This window comes from Panthera pardus, unplaced genomic scaffold, assembly GCF_024362965.1.
Source record: "Panthera pardus isolate Hobbes unplaced genomic scaffold, ASM2436296v1 HiC_scaffold_26, whole genome shotgun sequence".
Taxonomy (NCBI): domain Eukaryota; kingdom Metazoa; phylum Chordata; class Mammalia; order Carnivora; family Felidae; genus Panthera; species Panthera pardus.
Window position 1 is genome coordinate 20,032,233 of NW_026526832.1, and position 19,854 is coordinate 20,052,086.

General features: G+C 56.5%; 2 protein-coding genes across 6 annotated transcripts in view; one reads left to right on the forward strand and one right to left on the reverse strand.

The window, feature by feature from the left end:
- Nucleotides 1–2,627, forward strand: part of CIB4 (calcium and integrin binding family member 4) — a 100,372-nt gene extending 97,745 nt beyond the window's left edge. For 2 of the 4 annotated variants that reach the window (XM_053891063.1, XM_053891060.1), the window contains one exon: nt 118–955. In XM_053891063.1, coding sequence (XP_053747038.1) covers nt 118–285 — 168 coding nt within the window. In that variant the 3' untranslated portion in view covers nt 286–955. Of the gene's footprint in view, nt 1–117; nt 956–1,638 lie in introns of those variants that run through there. The other 2 variants (XM_053891061.1, XM_053891062.1) reach the window with 2 other exon arrangements.
- Nucleotides 2,628–4,287: 1,660 nt separating this feature from the next.
- On the reverse strand, nt 4,288–17,866 carry FAM166C (family with sequence similarity 166 member C). 2 transcript variants are annotated; one of them, XM_019449828.2, is made up of 4 exons: nt 17,741–17,866; nt 6,940–7,213; nt 5,610–5,722; nt 4,288–4,495 (listed from the first exon to the last, which is right to left on the reverse strand). In XM_019449828.2, the coding sequence occupies exons 1-4, from the start codon at nt 17,812–17,814 to the stop codon at nt 4,351–4,353; spliced, it is 606 nt and encodes a 201-aa protein (XP_019305373.1). In that variant the 5' UTR covers nt 17,815–17,866; the 3' UTR covers nt 4,288–4,350. The 2 variants fall into 2 exon arrangements, with proteins under 2 accessions (XP_019305373.1, XP_053747039.1); XM_053891064.1 differs by lacking the exon at nt 17,741–17,866 and adding an exon at nt 17,240–17,498.
- Nucleotides 17,867–19,854: the final 1,988 nt, after the last annotated feature.

Sequence of the window (19,854 nt, forward strand, 5' to 3'; positions counted from 1 at the left end):
GCTGGGTTGGGCCAGGCTATCACCCAAAGCCCCTGGGTGGCAGGTGGGGTGAGGTGTCCTGAGGGACGGGCACACGGATGTAGGCAACTACCCCCTAAGTGTTTGTCTTTCCGCCAGGATCTTAACTCCCTTCCGGGGTCCCCAAGAGCAGGTGCCCGAGCCACCCACACTGCAGTCACCGCAGGCAGGTGGCCCAATGGAGGCTTAGCATCAGATGGACACATCACAACGTCCCCCGGCCCACATTATCCCAGCACAACACAATGTCCGGATGTCCTACAGTGACAGCCCCCAGTGTGACAGGCCGTGAAAACAGCCTCGTGAATCTGTTTGTCCTAAGACCATGAGAACCTTCAAGTGCTTTTGGTCTAGGTCGAAACCAGAAGCAAAGATAAAACCAGGAGGGGTCATCACTGCCTCCTCGACCTGACTGGGCCCCTTGCCCTACAAAGCCCCTGCCTGTGTCTGGGTGACAGGTGGGGGTGGGGGAGGCCACCCTGTTCGCCTCCGTGCCCATTTCTACTGCCACGTTTGTGTTAGAGGCACCAAGGGGACTCTTCCACAATGAGACCAGCCCATGAGGTCCCAGGCTTCAGCGCACATAAGCTTGAATTTTCATGCCCTTGTCTGGGGTGGGAAGTAACAAGGGTGGGGGGTGGGGAGAACACCTGTCTCGCAGGGGGTCCCGGGACTCGGATATGTGCCGGGCACTTAGCGGAGAACCTGGCCTGTGGCCGCACTTGGTGAGAGGCACCCCACCCCCCTCTGCCTGTGTCTCCATGTCACTTTCTCACCCTGGGCCCGTCTCTGCTCTCTGACTCCTCCTGTACCCCTGGCCAGGTCCTGAGTGAGTCGGATCTGGACAATGACAACATGCTGTCTTTCTCAGAGTTTGAGCACGCGATGGCCAAGTCTCCAGACTTCATGAAGTAAGGTGTTCCAAAGTGGGAGGTGGCGGTACCCAGCGTGGGGTGGGGGCAGGAAGGGCCAATGGGGAGCCTCCGTCTTCCCAAGGGGGTCATGAGTGTCCAGGGAATTGGCAAAAGCGGGGCTTCTGAGAAGTTAGGTGCCCTAAATTTCTAACCTTCAGAGAGAGGCAGTGGGGTTTTAACCAGCAAAGGCAAGGCTGCATTCCCGGCTTTGCGAATGACGTGGGTGGTCCGGACGTGGGTGCTGTCCATGTATAGCTGGCCTGGCCCACCGGTGTCTTCTCCCCAAGCCCAGGGGGCTCCAGGACTGCCTGGCGGTGGTGGCCTTTGCCACTGCCCATCCTGCTCCCTTGTCCCAACAACTCCTGCGGTCACCAGGAGCTGGGGATTTGCATGGGGGTGTGAAGGTGCTGGTTGCAGAGCTCAGAGAAAGCTCGAGTATTTCCAAACCTTGTTTCAGGCAAAGGGGCCTTAACGGTCTTATATCTTGGTTCAAACACCCTTAAGATGATTGGCCAACTCCATACTGCCCAGGCCACGTTTAACAGTCTTGCTCGGATCCTTCCAGTATCGGGAAAGATCCCGTGCCCCTGGGAGGCAGCCCCTTCGTGATCGAACAGCCCTGTTGGAGTGCCCTCCTTGTGTTGAGTTGGCATCGGTTTGCATGTGTCTGCCGCTCCCGGGCCCTATTCTGCCCTTGGTCTCACAGTCTAGGTGATTTTGAGAGCAAAGAATGCCCACTCAGGATGGTTTGACAAAGCAATTAGAAAGGACAAAGACAGCTACACCTCAGAACACCCAGCCAGGAACCGGGAACCGAGGACAGCATGTTTTCTCTCTTCTCTGTGCCTCGAGTCTCTGCCTCTCACCTCAGCTCCCCTGCACTTTGCTCTACGTGCGAATCGGCAATCTCTGCTTTGTCTGACACGAGGCCGAACGTGGCCTCCCCGCAGCAGTCAGGTTTATATCTCCTGGGTTCTGAATGACCCTCGGCCACTCCTAAGTAGTATCTCTCGGCTCTGACTCCAGATTCCCAGAGAGAGAATCCAATTGGCCCGATGACTCTGGTCAGGTGTCCACCCCTCTTCCCACCACCTGGCTTGGGGATAGGGCTCTCCATTCTGTCATGGCTGCTATGGGGCTGAGGCTTGGGCAGACCCTCTGAAAGAGGGTCCCCACCTGGAACCACCCCAACTAAGGGTAATTTCTCTCCTTCCATAACAGCCCAGCACATTAGTGAGGCCAGAATCCTCTCTTCCTTGACTTTTTCTTTGAATCTCTCCCGTTTCTTTCCATTAGTTTTGGCACTGTGAGGTTCTGACGCCCTTTGCTTTCTGGTGATGCTAAAAGGAGCATAAAGAGGCCTTTGGGTTGGCTTGTGACAGCTGCAAGCTGGCCATCTCTCAGACAGAGGGACATGAGGCCAGGGCCATTACGAACCCAGAAATTGGAGGGTGCTTTAGATTTGCAGCTCAAGGTGGCTCATGGGATGCTTTCCCTCAGCTCCTTTCGGATTCATTTCTGGGGATTTTGATGTGGCTACAAAGACCCGATCTGGCAGCCTCAAGGGGGAACGACTGGAACTTGGAATTCAACCCCCTCCAGGCGCTGGGGGACTTTGATCAGAAGTACGATTCTGTCCCTGTCCCTCCCTCACTTCTAGGCTATTGTTTATTCAATAAAGCAGAAGAAAAAGCCTTTCCCTTGCCCCATCGGTTCATCTTTTGACTACGGGATCGTGTAGAAGTGCTTTTTGTTAATAACCCCTCATTCTGGCACTTAAGCTTGCCAATGACCGTGAAAACTGGATGACCAGTCTTCTGGGGGACAGGGTTCAAATTCCAACACATGTCACAGCAGGGACCAGGCCAAATGGACTGAAGTTCACCAAGAAAATCTACATCCTCCCCTCCCTTCACTGGAGCCACCTCCCAGCATCCTCCGGGGCCAATGTACAGAGACGTGTGTATAGCGGTCACTCCAGTCAGCCTCTGGCTTCCCGGTCCTTGTCAAGGGAGAAGACATCTTGGCCCCATTTGGCACCCCCAGGCCCCGGGATGCGACAGCGTGTGACCAACAACTGGGATTTATTTGTTTTGTATTCAGCCACATCCTGGAATGGATTTGGCCACCACAGGGACACTTTGGGGCCCAGCTGGTCCTGGGTCACAGGAGCAGCCCCTTATAAGGCCTCTGAGAGCCGACAGATGCTCTAACAGGCACATGGTTTTTCCTGTTTACATCATCCTCTGGGGAGGTGTCTAAACACTGGCTCCCAGGGGAAGGGCTGTTTTGCCCTCACCTGAACCTACAGTGGTGTCTTTGCCTTTTGGTCCTGACTCACCCACTCAAGAGGTAATAGATTTCCCATTGATCAATGAAGTCCCTTGATCAAATCTAAGAGGCACTGGAATGTTGGAGAACTCTTGTCCTGTGGATACACACCTGGCCTGAGGTCCCCATCCCAGATCTTGTCTATCGAGGGGCTGTCACCCACATCCCGTCCCCTGCCCCAGCAGGTCTCCCAGGAAGTGGGGAGCAGCAGCTGGGCGAGCGCAGACACTCCAAACCCCCAACCTCACGCACGTGACCTGGGAACCCATTCCCCCGGTTTCCTTGAAGAGTGGCTTAGTCGGCATCACTCCTTCGTGTCCTATTCTAGAAGCAGCCCCGGGGGTAGATGCCAAGTCAACCTGTCCATTCCGGTCTGGAAAGAATGCAGAAAGTGGTTGCTTTACACAGATCATCCTCTCAGGCACACAAGGTCCTTCAGCACTGTCTCATCCCTACTCCCCAGTCTCTACATGGGCCACAAGCAAGTTATGTAGCGGAAAAACTAGGGCTTGGGTCAAAAAAAACTGGGCCACTTCTAAGCTGTGTGAGCTTGGGCAACTTTCTCAGCCTCTCTGAGCCTCAGTGTCTTCATCAGTAAAGTGAGGCTACTGCTACTTCCCTCTCAAGTTATCGGGTGGATTAGATGATGCCAGGCCAGGGCTCAGACTGGAATTCTTCTGCATCGGACCCCCTGTGCAATTGTTCTGGGGTCACTTCACTTTCATTCTCAGATGTACAATAACGGGGCTTCCTCTGTTACACGAGTGGGAGCCGATGGGGCGTATCTCTGGACCTGAGTGACCCTGCCACCGAGACTCGGGAGCCCTATAGTCCTTGGTTCTACCTGCCCCCACCTCAGAGGAGGGCTGGGTGGGCCCAATGGGTCAGTGGACACTGCTTCCTACTGGCTTGAACCCCTACACTGAGCTTTTGACAGCCCTTAAGACTCGGTGTTGGGTGGGACCCTTGGGCGCTGTCCCGCTATGGCCAAACGTTCCTGGAGGTCAGAGGCGAAGACCACGGGTTTGGACGTGGCTAAAGATTTTATTCCGAAAGGCCGACCTGGTCAGGGCCAGGCTCTCCAGCATCACGCTCTGAACTCAAAGTAGCAGTCTCTCCTCTGCCGCTCGTGGGGGGTGACCCTCTTCCCCGAGGGGAACCTCTGGTAGGTCTTCAAGTTCTCGGGAGATACTCTTAAAAGGTGCCACTTCTTCTCTGGGCTCAGAGGAGGACTGGGGGAGGATGGAGACAGGGTTATGCAGCGTTCCAGAAAAGCTGTGCCCACCCACAGCCCCGTGTGCCCAATTTTCTAGCCCACCCTGAGCTGGCTGCTCATCAGCTCAAACGTCTTGTAAGTCACCCTGCAGTCGAGATCAGAATAATTTGCATTTGCACAATGGCGCAGCGGTAAAGAGGGAGAACGTGGGTGTCAGACAGACCTGGGAAAGATTCCGGCTCAACTCCCGCTGGAAGGGCACACGGATAAAATGGACCAGTGTCGGTACCTCCCATCCCTGTTAGCTTTGTTTTGAGGACTAAATGAGGTAATGCGTATAAGGCACTTAAATAATGCCGGACAATGAACAGATACGCAACAAATGGTATAAGAAATGATGGCAATGGTCAGCAAGTAGTTGGAAACCCAAGATCTTTCCACTGACCTCTTGACCCCTCCTTCCCCACACAACACCTTGGAAGCACAGACTTCCGATTCTCGTGCCTTGGTGACAGGATGGACAGCAAGGGAACCATGTGCCTGGATTATCTCAAAGGGCAGAGCTGGCCTTCCCTGGGGAAAGCATCTCTCTCCGATAAAAGGAGTGAGGTCCAGGCCGTGGGGAACTTTCATATTTTGTTAGATGGACAGTTGGACTTTGAAAGATATTTTGAGGTCCCAAGGAGAACTTTTTCCGAGTCTGGTGGGGACTGGGGGGACGAATTTCCCGCTCTTGTAGTGCCCTCTGTGTCCACCAGAGGGCAGCAGTTCCCTGCTACTCAGAAGCAGCGGTGCCCACGTTTGGACGAGTGTAGCTGCAAGGCTGACACTGCAGGGGGGGAGAAGCCTGCAAGGTTCAGGCCAGCCAAGATGACAGGTTTGCTCCCAAACTCCCCGTGCATCTGGCCAGGAAAGCACTCTTTCAGATTCTGCTCATTCTGCTCATCCCTCTGAGGCTGCCCTAACCTTGACCCCCTTGCTGTGCGACTGTCACCCTCTGCACCGTAGGCTCCTTAGGGTGAGGTCTTCACTCATTTCTCGGCGTGAGTGGCTGTGTGCCTGGCTGGAAGCAGGTGCCTCATGGACATGTGTTTGTAGCATGCGTGAAGGGAGGGAGGGCAGGCACTCACAGGTCGGTGGGGAGGGGGTATCGTTCCCACTCCTTCACAGGCAGCACGAAGTAGGGCACCCGGGGCACCATGCCCGTCCTGTCTAGATAGTACTTCCGATGCTGCTGCGCCATCTACGGCTCGACCCAAAGAAGAGATGACAGGTTGTCAGTGTGCAGGAGTGACCTGGGGCACCCGCAGTTCCTGCCTGGCTATCTATACCTGGGCAGGGGGTGGGGCCGTCTCCCTTAACGCCCCTGTTGGAGTCCCCAGCTGGGTGTCCTCTCTGAGACCAGCTCCCATCTGTCTAATGGCGATGATGGCTCGCCCCACCCCAGCTTTGCTACGGAGAGTAAATGAGGCGAGCGACAAGCGGAGGTCAAGGGTGTGAATCCTGGCTCAGCAGGTGGCACAGGTAAGCTCCGTGTGTTTGTTTCTCCCTTTCCCGCCCCCCTGGACTGGGGGTGCTATGCGTGAGAGCCATGAGGGAAAGCAAAGCCCCCCCCAACGCCCATTGACACGGTCCCACAGCCCCTTGGAGTCTGACAGCATTGACCTGGTCCTCTCCTTGAGGACCTGCCTTCTCATACAGTTCTCTGCCCTGAGGACCAGGGGGCACCTGCGTCTTTGAAATAGGGCTGGAGGCATGTTTGCAAGAGAAGTGAGGGAGAGCCCAGGGTTTCTAGGGACACGGCAGAGAATGAGCCCTGGCCCCCAGTGAGGTGGGCGAGTACCCAGGTGCCTGTGACCCACCGGGACACGTCTGCACCAGGCCCAGGGGAGGCTGTAAGAACCCGAGGGGCAGGACAAGGACATCGGGGTGTAGGCAGTTAGGTTCCGGTCTGGGGCTGAGGTTGACTTGGGGTACGGTTTCAGAGGGGCTGCTAAGCAAGGAGGTGTCAGGTGGGCACCAGGACCCGGGTACAATCGAGACTAGACCTGGGGCTAGAACCAGGGTCGGGGGCTTAGTGGCCCTGTGTGTGAGTGGTGGGGGGCGGGGTTCATCCTGTAGGTGGATCTTTGATGTTTTACTCTAGTAGGAAGTAAGCAAGGGTCCACGGGGTCATGGGGCAGAGGTGAGGGTGGGAACATCTCCCTGGGGGTGAGAACACCTCCCTGGGGGTGGGCTGGGGCAAAAGCCCCAGGAGTCCCTGGGGTGGGGGGTCATCTGGGAAGCAGTCTAGGCCCTGTCCCCGACGCCCCCAGCCAAACTCACTAGGTTCCCTGCTGGCTCAGGGGCTCGGGGAAAGCAAACAAAGTCCCTCTTGGAGGGTGACGGGGATCACTCCAAGCCCCTCCCCCAACCGCCCGGGTTGCTGGGGGGACAGCACCCGGGCCCAGGTCAACCCACCTGGTAGAAGCTGGTGAGCTGGGCGGAGCGGCCACTGTCCAGGTTGAAGCGGGTGTAGCTGGGGGTGTGCAGCCAGCGGTCCCGGGTGTGGGAGCGCTTACTCAGCACGAGGTTGGGGTCTGAGGAGAAGAGGGTGGGGGAGTGGCCGCCTTTGCTGAAGACAGTACGGCTCTTCTCCAGGGCTGCGTTGCGGTGGTCCTGGAAATACTTGAGGGTGGCGGTGCCGTAGGGGGAGCCAAAGGAGGAGGCCACGCCGGGAACATGGCCTTGGTACCTGCGATGGCCAAGGGGTGGGGGGGGGCAGGTCAGTGCACGGTTCCGAGGCCCGTTCCAAGACAGGCCCATAAAGCCCAGGGGCAGGGATGGCGGCAGGCCCCGTGGGTCACTTCTGGGCCTTGAGAGGCTTCCCTCGGGTGCACTGCCCAGCTCGGGGCTCCGGGGAAGGGCGAGCGAAGGAGAATCTGGGCCTCTCCTTCCCGACAGAGGCTGGTCACCCCTCCGGACCAGGGGCTCCCGCAGGGGCCAGAGCACCGGGGCCCAGTCCTGAGCCCTCGGCAGGGCGGCGGGCACATCACTCTCCATATACTCAGGGTTTGGCCCGAACATGGGGAGGTCTCCTGCCACTATCTCATCAGGGGTAGGGAGGATCTAAGAGGTTGGTGGGGACGCAGCAGTGACGTGTGACATCAGATCTGTGGTGGCCAAGGCCTGGGCTCACACGTGCAGCCTCGCTCCAGCTCAGCCACCTCACGAGGCACCACTCAGACGGCCTGCGAGGGGTCCCGTCGCCCTCTGCAGCCACGGAGGCCAGCGACAGGGACAGGGGACCAGCGGGCGGGGACGCTTGGAGACACGGAGGACACAAGCACACACAGTACGCTGAGGAGCCCTGGTCGGGTGAGACTGCCACAGAGAGCCAAAGACTTGCTTTGGCCACGTGACGGCGGAAGGGCATGAGCGTCAGACTTTGTGCGAATGACAGAGAGTCATGCTTCTCCAGTCAGTGGCTTCTCACCCCCTAAAACCTCACCCTGGCCCCACGGTGCCAATGAAATGGCTTTTGACAGGGACACCTGGGTGGCTCAGTCAGTTGAGCGTTCCACTCTTGGTTTCAGCTCAGGTCATGATCTCACGGTTCGTGGGTTCAAGCCCCACGTTGGGCTCTGTACCGACAGTGCAGGGCCTACTTGGGATTCTCTCTCTCTCCCTCTCTCTGACCCTCCCCTGCTCGCTCTCTCTCTCAAAAGAAAAGAAATGGCTCTTGACAAGGGCGCCAGGGGTCTCCCACAGCATTGGACAGCGGTCTTGAAACGCCGCTCCTGGATTTTACGACACTGCTCTCTCCTTGTCTGCTGGCTTCACCCGCCTCTCTGACCGTTCCTTCTCAGTTTCCCCCGTAAGGTGCGCCTCTTCTGCTCTCTTTCTCCGGGGCCCGTCCTGCGCCCACACGGTCCCCTGGGTGATGGTATCCATGCCAGGGCCTTAACCTTCCCGCTTGTGTGGATGACCCTGGTCTACATCTCCAGCCCGGAAGCCCCGTCAGACTCCTGCACACGGCCGCACACTACGCACCCCTTGCGGGTGTCCTGGGCTTTACCCGCACCCCCGCCTCCAACCTCTAGTCCCATCTTGGTGACGGGCACTCCGCAGGTGGCCAAGTCAGAGACTCGGCGTCCGCCCCCCGTCAGCTTCACCCGTCACGTGCAATTAGTCCTCAAGCCCAGGGTTCCATCTCTGCCCTGGGCGTGGGCCACACGACCTCTTAGCTGGGCTGCGGGCACGGGAGCCCCCCATCCTCCTAACTGCGCTCTTACCTCCCGCCCCTTCCCCCTACCTCCACCAGAGCGACCTTTCTGAAGTCAGGCCCTCAGCGTGGCATTCAAGGCTGTCCGCGAGCCGACTATGTCCCCCTCTCCAGCCTCACTGGCCTCCCCGCTCCCGGTTGTAAAGAACCATTTGCATGTTCTTTCTCCCACCGCCCGCCTGCATTTCTCCCCTGGGTTTCTGCCCTGGGCCCCCGGCCCCGGATGCTTGCCCCCCAGGACTAAAGACCTGCCCTGTCACTTTGAAGATCCTTTCCTTGCCGCCTCTTCTAGGTCTAGGCGGTCCTGCTCTCCCTGCTGCACCGCGAGCCGTGCCTGCTCCCAATGCTCGTGTCTGTTCTCATGTCTTTGTCTCCGTCACTAGACTACTGGGAGCCTCTCGGGCACAGCTGGGTCATGTCTTCCTCACCTTCAGATCCCCAGTTTTCCGTACCAGGTCTGGCACACGGTCTGAGTCGGAAATGTCGAGGAAACAAACAAAAAGATGAGTGGGTACGCGCCTAGGGCGCCAGCGACGTTTGCGGCCGGACCTACTCACACAAACGCCGGAAGACCAGGCTGCAGGGACCCCGGCACCTGTCCTGAGGCCTCCCTACTGTGGTGCTTGATGCGTCCCCTTCTCTCAGCCGAGTTCCCTTACCAGGGAAGCCCCAGGGGGTGCGGGGAGCCTGAGGGCCACTGCGACATCGCGGGCGTCCCCCTCTCACCAGGCCAAAGGGCACGGTGGCCTCTGGGGTCAGCGTTTCAGGATCACCTGTGCCGGCTGCTCAGGGCCCCCTTGGCCTCCTCCCCAGGAGAGTCAGATGGCATTGCATGGTTTCCTCCTCCTCGTCTTCAGGTGGGAGGCGAGAAAGCCAAGCACGGTGATTACCGACGGGGCTTCAGATCGCTCCCCACAGCAGGCGAAACAGAAGAAGAGCCCTTCCCGGGCCCCTGGCCCTACCGCCCCTCCACAACGTGTCCCTTCCAGAGCCTCGCAGCATTTGAGGTTCCCGGGCCCAAGCGGGGAGTGAGGGGAGAAGCCGTCCACCACACGCAGGCCTTTGTCCGGCCTCGCCCCTCCTGCCCTTGAGACCACGACCCCGGGGATCCCAGCCTTCTCCCTCCTGCCTCTGCCCTTCTGTCCTGGAAAGATGCTGGGGCTGGTGATGCCTGCAAGGTCACCTTGGCCACTTCTAGGACAGAGTCTTCCTCTCTGCCATGGTTTAGCCCCTCCTGGGTCTGGAGCCCCCCCTCTTGCCCCTCCCAAGGCCTCATGCGTCCAGTCGGCCCCTCCCGGTTTCTCTGGGCCTCTGCCCTCCCTCCTTGCCATCCGTAATCTCTCCTCTCTTGGCTTCTCCTCCTCTGCCTACCGAGACGCACGTTTCTGTGCATTTGTCCCAGGCTGCGACATCCTCCGGCGGACCCTGCGGCCTCACGTGTCCCCCTTCCTCTTCCTTTATTCCCGAATTTCTCTGTGGAAGGAACACTGTACCTTCTGCCTTTGTTTCCTCCTCCCCCATTCTTTCCTCCACCTCCCTCAGCCCGACCGCTGACCCACCCCTTAAACGTGAGCCTGTATTTTTTTCATTAAGGTAACACGAGACCATCCAATCGCCACCTCCAACATCCTCGGCTCACCCTCTCCCTGCGGCACCTGCACTGAGGCAGAGACTCGTTTGCAAGAAACAGCACGCGAGCAGGCCAAACGGAGCTCCTGGGGGTTCTCCGTGCTGTGTATGAAACCTAATAAACATACAGGCTCCACAGCCGGGGGGTCACAGATAAGCAAGTAGGGAGCCGCTTCTTCCTTCCCCGAGCCTCTGTCCCCCTACTTGCTTTGCCACCTGGGGGTGGAAGGACATGGGACTGGTGGGTTGAAGAGGGAAATGAGGCTTGTTGGAGACCACCCCGCCCTCCCCCTTTTCCTTGGAAGCAAGCAAGCCCACGTGACTCCCCTGTGCCCTGTTTTGGGTGGCCACACGCTGCCCTTCAGGAGGAAAGCCTGTCCCAAGCCAGCCCCGCCTCCTCTTTCCGGGGCTCTCAGCTTTCCCTCTTAGGTCATCTTATTCCTCAGGGGGTTCAGGATGAAGGAGGAGAGAGGTGGGGGCCATCAGGTGCTGTCAACCCCCAACAAAAAGACAAGAAAGCAACAGAACGAAAACTAAAGAAAGGTGGCCCGCAACAGTCTGTAGGGACAAGAGCGTGACCCGAGAATATCAAACCGGCCACGCGGTCATTAGCCGTAAAGGCGGCGCCCGGGCCTTTCCCAGCGTGAAAGGGCTCAGGAAATAAAGCAAAACCCATAGGCTCCTGCAAGCAGTGTGCAGGGACAAAATCCTGCCAAGGAAGAGAGGAGTCAAAAGAAAGGAATACCCAGAAATGTAGAAATTGTTAAAATGACTTGTTAGCTTCAAGTCTATTTAAGTACGGAACTAGAAATATCAGCCAGGTGAAGGCTGCTTGCAGAACAGAATGTAAATGTTATAAAACCTGTCAGAGGGAAAAATAATTTCCGCCACAAAAATTGGGGGGTGGGGTGGGTGGAGGGGCATCGACTTGCTAGGAATTTGTAAGGCAGAGTCAACCCGCGGCACCTAAAATTAAAACACGCCGTTGAAAAACATGCAACGCAGTGACTCTCGCCCCTGGATGGTTTTTATTCCCTCTCCCTCTCCCTACTTTAGAGGGATCTTTTACCAATTAATCTCTCTTGAGCTGAATTAGCATTTGTCTAAAGTCCGGCCATTCTTCCCATTTTACGTCCGTATCTTTCTCCTCAGTTGAGTTCTAGTAAGATTACATTTCATGATTTTCATTTTAAAGCAGCAAATATGGCACGATCATATGTTTCTAGCATTGCTTTGTCTATCTTTCTGGCCGGCCGGCCAGCCAGCCGGCCTCTAGTCTTTTAGCTGAGTAGACACGCAAAGAGAAACTTGGAATGCCGTCCCCTCAAATGCTAACCCCGGTTAATTCCAGGCGTTTGGATTTGGGCTGGTTTGTTTCTTGACGCTTTGTACATGCATTTTTTTTTTCTAAGACAGTGGGATAGTGTTGGGAGTTACTTTACTGGGAAGCTACTGTGCCCTGCATACTGGGGGCGCAGAGGTCCACAGCTCAGCCTTTCTTCCTGCAGCCTACCCCCTCATTCCATTATTTACTGAGTTACACGGTGGGTGCACGAGCTGTGCTGGAGGTGGAGGGGCTGATGCTATTAAATGCAGGGAGGGAGGCCCGTTCCCGGGGTGGGGAGGTATCGGGGAACTCCACCAAGGGCCTTCCTTTGTGGTCAGGCTCTGAAGAGGGGTCAGTGTGGAGGGGAATCACCTGGGAGCTGGCTCTCTTCCTCTGCTCATCTACTAGGTGCTTCTGGGTGCCCCAGAGTCCCCTTCTCTTCTGAGGGACCCTCTCCCTCTGGGAGAGCTCATTTATGTTAGACTTCTAACACCTCCCATACACCAGAGATGCCCGGATCTGTGTCTCTATGTTTCTTTTCTTTTCTTAACGTTTTTAAATTTATTTTTGAGAGAGAGAAACAAAGCGTGCGTGGGGGAGGGGCAGAGAGAGAGAGGGAGACGTAGAATCCGAAGCAGGCTCCAGGCTTTGAGCTGTCAGCACAGAGCCCGACGTGGGGCTCGAACCCACGAACCGTGAGATCATGACCTAAGCCAGAAACCAGGACTCACCCCATCCTCCCTTCTCCATCCCCCTCCGCACCCCTCCTTTCTCCCCAAGTCCCCAAGTGACGTTCCCCATAGCAGCCAGCCTCCCTCTTCGCTCACTGGGATGGTCTTGAATCTCCGAGCCAGGCTCCCAGACTGAAGTCTCACCCCTCTAGCCTGTTGTCCATGCTGCTGCCGGAGTGATCTTTCTCAAACACGTGTCACACCACCGTGGTCACCTCTCTCCCTTCTCATTCCCCACAAGCACCCAAGGCCCCGGAAGCATCACATCTCTGGGCCTCACGTGCTGTCCGCACCTCTGAGGCTTTGCACACATTTCCTCTACCTGGGATGCCGTGTCCCGGGGGGTGGGGGGTGGGGGAGTTCCCTACCCACTCCCAGCACCAGGGCTCTCTGGCACCTTCCCTAACCACACACCCTCTACTTAGACTGTGTGTCACATCCTTCGTGCACAGTCAGGTGCACACTCGTCCATCTCCTCTGCTAATCTGTGCTCTCTTTATCCTCGGCACCTACGCGGCACCTAACCCAGGACAAGTGCTCAATAAATGTCTGCTGGAGGAGGCAGAAGTCCAGAAACCCGGGGGCCACCACGTCCCCGAACACTGTTTTAAAGGGGCTTGGCTCTGATCTGCAAAGCACACGCAGTGTCCCACCCACAGGGGCCTTCGCGTTCGTACTTGGAAGAAAGGAGCCATAGACATGTGACGTGTTCCCGGGATTCTTGTCTTCACCACCCCCAGGCTCTCTGCTATACTCCTCCTCTGCTCCCCGCTTTTCCACCTTCTCTGAATGCCAAGATATTTGCATCCCAGTACAATAGAAGCCCTCTCCTCCGCAATCCTCCTAAGGTTCTGCTTCCACTGGGGATCCTATTCAGAACCTGCCGCTCACGGAGGGGCACGGGTGTGTGCACAGAGGTACACACGGTCACATTTCTTTAGCGCTCAGAGGGCATGCCTTGGCTAGCCAGGTCTGTGTCCCCTGGATGCACTTGCGTTTGTGTGCCTTGAGCAAGCCCCTGTGTGGTCCTATGGTAAAGCTTTCCAAAGGCCTGTTTTTGTTGGCCGTGGGGCTGGCTAAGGCGGAGAAAACAGAGGGGAATGAGTGACAGGTTTTGTAACAGGGCATCCAACAGTCCCCGTGGCACTGCCACACCTCCTCCTGGACCCCCTCATCTGCTGCCCGGCTCCTCACCCACCTGCACACAAGCTGGGAGACAGTGCTCAGCTGGGTCCCAGCAGCCACCGTGGGTGCGCACGCGCATGTGTGCGTGTGTGTGTGTGTGTGTGTGTGTGTATCCCTGTGCGTACAGAGAGTGTACAGGGAGCAAAATGGCCCCATAGCTGACATTAAAATTAATTACCAGGAGCCATCAGAGATCCCATGAGCAGCCTTATTAACTAATTAACTTGCAACTATTCGGCACATCCTCATTCCGCTGGCGCTCTCCTCTCCTCGACACTTCCTGCTGAGTGCAGTTCCTTCAGATCCTTCCCCTGGGCAAAAACTTTCAAGGGCTCCCCATTGTCTATGAAATGAGGAAGGAACCAGCCAGGCACTCCAGGCCCGGCCTAACAGGGCCTCCTGGAGGGGGGCCTTCCCAGCTTCTATTTTTTTAATTTTTTTTTTTTCAACTTTTTTTTTATTTATTTTTGGGACAGAGAGAGAGACAGAGCATGAACGGGGGAGGGGCAGAGAGAGAGGGAGACACAGAATCGGAAACAGGCTCCAGGCTCCGAGCCATCAGCCCAGAGCCTGACGCGGGGCTCGAACTCACGGACCGTGAGATCGTGACCTGGCTGAAGTCGGACGCTTAACCGACTGCGCCACCCAGGCGCCCCTCCAGCTTCTAAACCACATCCGTGTCCTTCCTACTCCGGCTCAGTAGGCCATCTGCGGCTTTGGAGGCAGAACCGGCCAGCACCTCCACCCCTGCCTTCCCTCAGGCCATCCCCTCCATCCCCAAGAAGCTTCTCTCCTCCTCTCCGGACCTTGTGACCTCAGCCTCAAGGGCCATATCCAATACCCTCTTTTCCAAGGAGCCACCCACAGACTTGCCTGTCCTCTCCATTGAAACGTCTGTGCCCTTTGTGACCCTCTTTATGTCCCACCTCACATTCTCGCTGTGTGCAATTACCTGGGCCTTTAGTGTAGTCTTCCTTTCTGGAATATAAACTCCATGGGGGGAGAGAGCAAGGAGTTCTATCTGCGTCCCTGTCAGTCCTGGCACTCAGTAGCTGCTCTCCAAATATTTGTTGAAATGAACTGACAAACGGAGGCACATTTTTAAGGGCTGATGATTCTTCTGGAAAGAAGGAGGGGCCCTGTTATGAAGCCTCGGTCTCCAGGAGCACCTGACCCCCTGTTCTCAGAAAGGCTCCCCAGTTCCTTAGGGTTGCGTGAGAGGCTTCAGTGACCTATCTGGGCACGCGGGGTCTCCTATGTCCCTTTGGCAGGTGGCCTTTGTTTGGTAGCCCGGGATGCACCTGCTTGTCCGGGGCCACACCTCCAGTGGCAGGGCTGGGGCTGAAATGGAAGGGGCTCCCCTCTCCCACCCGGAAGGTGAGGTCTCAGGCCTGAAGCAGCTGGCAGGAGGCGGTGGTGTGCTAGAGGTGGCCTGTCTTGACTCATACTGGCTGACGAGAGCTGATGACTAAATTTCGAGGATTTTTTTTCCGGGCTGTGGTTAAACAAGCCCGGCTTAAAAGCGAAATTATACAAAAATACAAGAAATTATATAAAGTCACGGTGAAAGAAATCACGTTGACGGCAAAGGCACTAAACACCCAATGCTCATCACCACCTAATCGTATCGCCGTGTTTCGCTGCCGTCTGTGTTCTTGGGGTTAGCTGTGCCTGTTGTGTCTGGAGGGCGGAATGACTGTGTGTGCTGTTTTGCGTCCCGCCCCGGCTCTGCAGTTGTGACACCATTTTGGCGGCTTGAAGTCAGCCGTGGTGGGGGTGTTGATGCCGCAGATAGTAGATGAGTGCTACAGATCACGACCCACCCTGTCTCCAGAGAGCTGGTTGTCAAACACTTACCAGCAGATCTATCGTACGGGGATCCTGGGGAAGTGGCTACAGCCGCCTTTGTGGGACCGCCGTCCTGGAGGTAACGGCCACCCTCCTGATAGTGGAAGGCACTGACTTTAGGGTCCCGGAGCCCAGGCCAGCTCCGCGGCAGATACGGGCACAGCTGCCACTCCAGGCAAGTGCAGGGAAGTCGGGGGCGGGGGGGGGGGGGGGTTGCTGGTGAAAGTCCTGGCTGCTGGTGAAAGCCCCTGGTGGAGTGGGGGGCATCGGAGGCAGTAGTAGCCTGGCCATGAATGAACGCACAGTGGCAGGTCACGTGCTTGGACTAAGAGCCTGGTGAGGTGTGGTGGGAGGCAGAGACCGGGGGGTGGGGGGGGTGGGGGGGGTGGATACCACTGAGGTCTGACCTGCTAGCAAGAGGCACAGAGCCCCACTGAGGCTGATCTCATCCCTTAAAAAGCTTCACAATCCCAGGGACTCAGACCCAAGAATCTCCCGCTCACGGCAGGGGGGGCACACAGCCCAGACAGTGGCAAGGTGCCTGAGGGCTGTGCTGCCCAGAGCAGCAAGGGACCAGACAGAGCACCCTGGCCAGCGAGTCCAAAGACCAGCATCCTGTTCCCCTTGGTACCGAGAATCAGTCCCTGAACACCGCAGGGATCTAACTAATGATAATAGATGGCAGTTGGAGGGATTCAGAAGAGCCTGGGTGCTGAGGTCACAAAGACACGGCTGGGTAGCTTGCTGAATGACCCGAGGCAAGCTGCTTATTTCTCATCTGGGATGTTGCAAAGGGTTTTTACAGAATGTTTGTAAAGAGCCCAGCACGGTGCCTGGCACGTAGTAGGTGCTCATTACCTGGGGGCTCCCAATGCCGCCACAAGGCATCAGGGACCCGGTGCCAGGCCAGCTCTTCCAATGCCAGCTTGGGGCTCATGCACGTCCCCCTCTCCCCCGGCCCCAGACCTCAGTGACCACATCTGGAACAGAAGAGGGCTGGGCTACATGATCTCCAAGGTCTTTACCACTGTGAATACTCCCTGCCTCTACGAATCAAACTGGTAAGGGGGATGATCGGAGCATCAGAGGAGACTGGCTCTGCTTAAAATCCTGTGATTAATGTTCGAAAAGGCACAAAAATAATAATTATCCAAGTGTGGTGGGGAATCTTGGATTCTTTCATTAAGTTAACAGAATTACCAATGAGGTAGCATTTAGAAACCTAGATAAGTCCATTCATTCCTCACTGATGGGGATCTTTAGGGTGAGCATATGCCTCCCAGAAAGATCCATGCAGAGAAAGCCACAGATACAGGCTCGGCTATCCAAACTAGTCCAGTTCATGCTTGGAGCCTTCTTTATGATTCACTCATTACCACAATTTCTAGATCAATCACAGGCCAAAGTGCTCAAGGGAACGGCAGACAAGCGGTGCGGCGACAGGAGCAACCTAGGATTGCTTCCGAAATATGCAACTTCCCCTGGTAGAGCAGGGGGACATTTTGGGAGGGTTAAATTTCCAACTGGGGACAGTGGGGAGCATCAGAAAAAAATATAATTGTGCGTAGAATGAAACCTCATGATGGACACCCAGAATGCGGTGTAAACACCACTTTCCAAGGCTGCAAAGATGGCTTTGAACTAAACCTTCTGTATCTACACCACCACGGGAACCCATCGAGGGCGGCCCCCTGCTTGTCTTCTCACAACCCCTGGCACCTCCCCAGCGCTCAACATGTCTTTACCAAAGGAATGTCCAAATGAAGCAATAACTACCTGGCCAGATTCTTGGAGCCCACCCAGGGCCCACCCATCTTCTTCTCGCCTTCATCCGACAAACACTACTGTTGCCTGAATCCTAGGTGGGCTGGGGCGCGAGAGGCCAGCTCCGCTTCTCCGGTTCCTCACGTTATCACTCCTGCCCAGGGGTCTCCAAACCCAGCTCACGAGGTGGCTCCCTCTCCTCCCCCTTCCCCGGGTCCCAGGCTGGGCATGCTCTGCGCTCGCTGGGAACTCACTTCCCAGGAAGAGGGACGCGGAGAGAGCCCCTGTCCCGCCCAGCCGCCGCCTGCTCGGGGCACGCAACCCCTCCCAGGAAGGTCACCCAGCCAGGTGAACAACTGGAGTCCTGATTCTTTGAAACCCCAAAAACGCAAGTGCGGAGTTTCCAGTTTCTAGCGAGAGGAGGGTTTTGCGGGGTGGGGGGTGGCGCTCCGACAGAATGGTTCAGGCAGGGGCGGAGCGGGGGGGGGGGGGGGGGGGGCGCGACGGCCTTACCCGGGCATGAGGCCGGGGGGCACGTAGGTGGCATTGAACTCAGTCAGTAGGGTGCCCGCGCTGCGGGAGGCCATGGTGGGTGCCTCGAGTGCGCAGCGAGCCCGGCGCCTGCCCCTCCCTGCCCGACGACGGTAAACAGCCCGGGGTCCCCTGGCAACCGCGTGCCTGGCAACGTGACCGTGACCTGGGCCAAGCCACCGCCCCTCTGCATTGTTCCGGGGCCAGCCCCCTACTTGCTCTCCCTGCGCGCTCTCCCGTGGGCCTCCAAGCTCAGCTTTCACGTCTGGGAATGGGCTCATCTCTGCGCTTCACCGCCAGCAGGGGTGTGGTGCCGCTCAGACGCGGGATGGGGTGGAAACTCTGTGGACAGGCCCGGCCCCCATGCGCCCCAAGTGCCCTTCTGCCCCCTGCAAGACTCGCTGACCCGGCCTGGAGCGTCCTCGCTTTGGAGACAGAGCAGAAAGCAGCAGTCCCACCGTGGCTGTGCTCCAGGAGCCCGAGGGGCTGCAGGGAGCCCAGGAGCCAGCGACCCCCCACCCCCCGTTCCTCAAGGGGAGTTGTCTTCATTAATCTCTCATCTCTCCCTGGGAACTTCCCTCTCACCTTGTCTTGCCCCTCAAACTACTCCACACGAGTGGTTTACAAGTAAGGGGCAAAAAGCAAATGGTGGAAAGGTCTGGGGGTGTGATTCCCACCTGTCCCGGGACCCAAGTTCAGTTGGCGTAATTGTGCCACAGAGCAAACTTGCCAAAGGCCCCGGTGAGGCCTTCTCGTAACAGTGCCCCCCTCCTGTAGCTGGTGCCCCCAGGTCCGGTTTCTCCAGCGATCCTCCTCCCGGCCGGCTGGAGTCTGTAACTGGGGCATGAGAGTGGTGACGGCCTCCAAGGCGACATGCTCTGCGACTTGGGGCCAGACCTGCCTCCCCAGCTCCCCGTGCAGCAGCCCTCATATCAGCAAGAACCCTCTGCGGCTTACCCTTGGCCTTCACGGTTCCATCCAATCCTGTCCACGAGAAGTGTTTTCTTCACAGCTTGATTCTGTAAACGGCAGTTGATGAAGACCACAGACACTAATGAGCTCGCAGGATGCTTTTGCAAGCGGAATTCTCAAATGGCTTTCTCTGGCAGATGACAATGGAGTTGGGGGAGAGGGGGTGCACAGGCCTTCCAAGAAGTGCAAGAAGCAGGAAAACGGTGGCCTGGGGAGGAAAAGGAACTGAAGGGGAGTGAGTGCTCGTAACCAGGTGGAATTCTGTGCCCGCCCTTCAAACTGCGGTCAGATCTGTGTATGTCTAAATCCCCCCTGCAGAATATGAGCAATAATGAGAAAGTTATAAAAAACAAAACAACAACAACAACAACAACCCTCAGGTCAGGTGTGCTATACTCTAGGAAGGTGTTCCCCTGGCCCAGGTCGAGTGCCCACTGTGTCCCCCATTATAATTTGCCAGCCGACTGTGCCCATGAACCTGGCACTCTTGTGTTGCCTGTGTTCCAGTCTGTCTCTTCTGCTTAAGGCTGGAAACTGGATCACATTCGCCTCGGAATCCCCAGCACCTGTTACTGGAAGGAGTTAGTGTATGCTTGTTGAATAAATTTTATACTAAGAGTTCCAGAAATGGATAATGGTCAGGAGAGAGGAAATTAAAAAGTAAGATCTGGCTTAGGTTTCAGAAGGTCAGCTGGGTCCGCCAAAGGGATGCCATGTGTTGGCAGAATGGAATTACTACCCTTTTATCGATATAGAAACTGAGGTTGGGCTGAGCTCAATGCCTTGTTTAGGGTGAGTTCATGGGCTTTTCTCTAAAGATGCACAGACCTCATGAAATTCACCCCCTACAGGAGAGAACCACCCAAGGGCCTAAGGAGGAGATGGAGGGGTTTTTTTTTTTTCCTCTCAAGTGCCACCAAGCCCTATGAACAAAGGTCACCTAATAACCTTATTTATAGAACATGCTAGTTAATTTTTTTTTAAAAGAGACATTAAACTTGCCTGGTTTAAAAATGTTTTGGGACATTCATGCGTATTGAACAAATACAGTATGCTAAAATACTCTTTGCTTCAACATGGTTAAGTAAAAGTGAGAGAGAAGAACAGGAATTGGAGAAGCAAAG

Excerpts from the sequence above, each read along its gene's own strand:
- FAM166C (XM_019449828.2), bottom strand. The coding sequence starts at position 17,814 with ATGGCCTCCCGCAGCGCGGGCACCCTACTGACTGAGTTCAATGCCACC. Across the intron at positions 7,214-17,740 it reads CCCCCCGGCCTCATGCCCGG|GTACCAAGGCCATGTTCCCG; the intron begins GTAAGGCCGTCG and ends TGGCCATCGCAG. Across the intron at positions 5,723-6,939 it reads AGCTCACCAGCTTCTACCAG|ATGGCGCAGCAGCATCGGAA; the intron begins GTGGGTTGACCT and ends GTCGAGCCGTAG.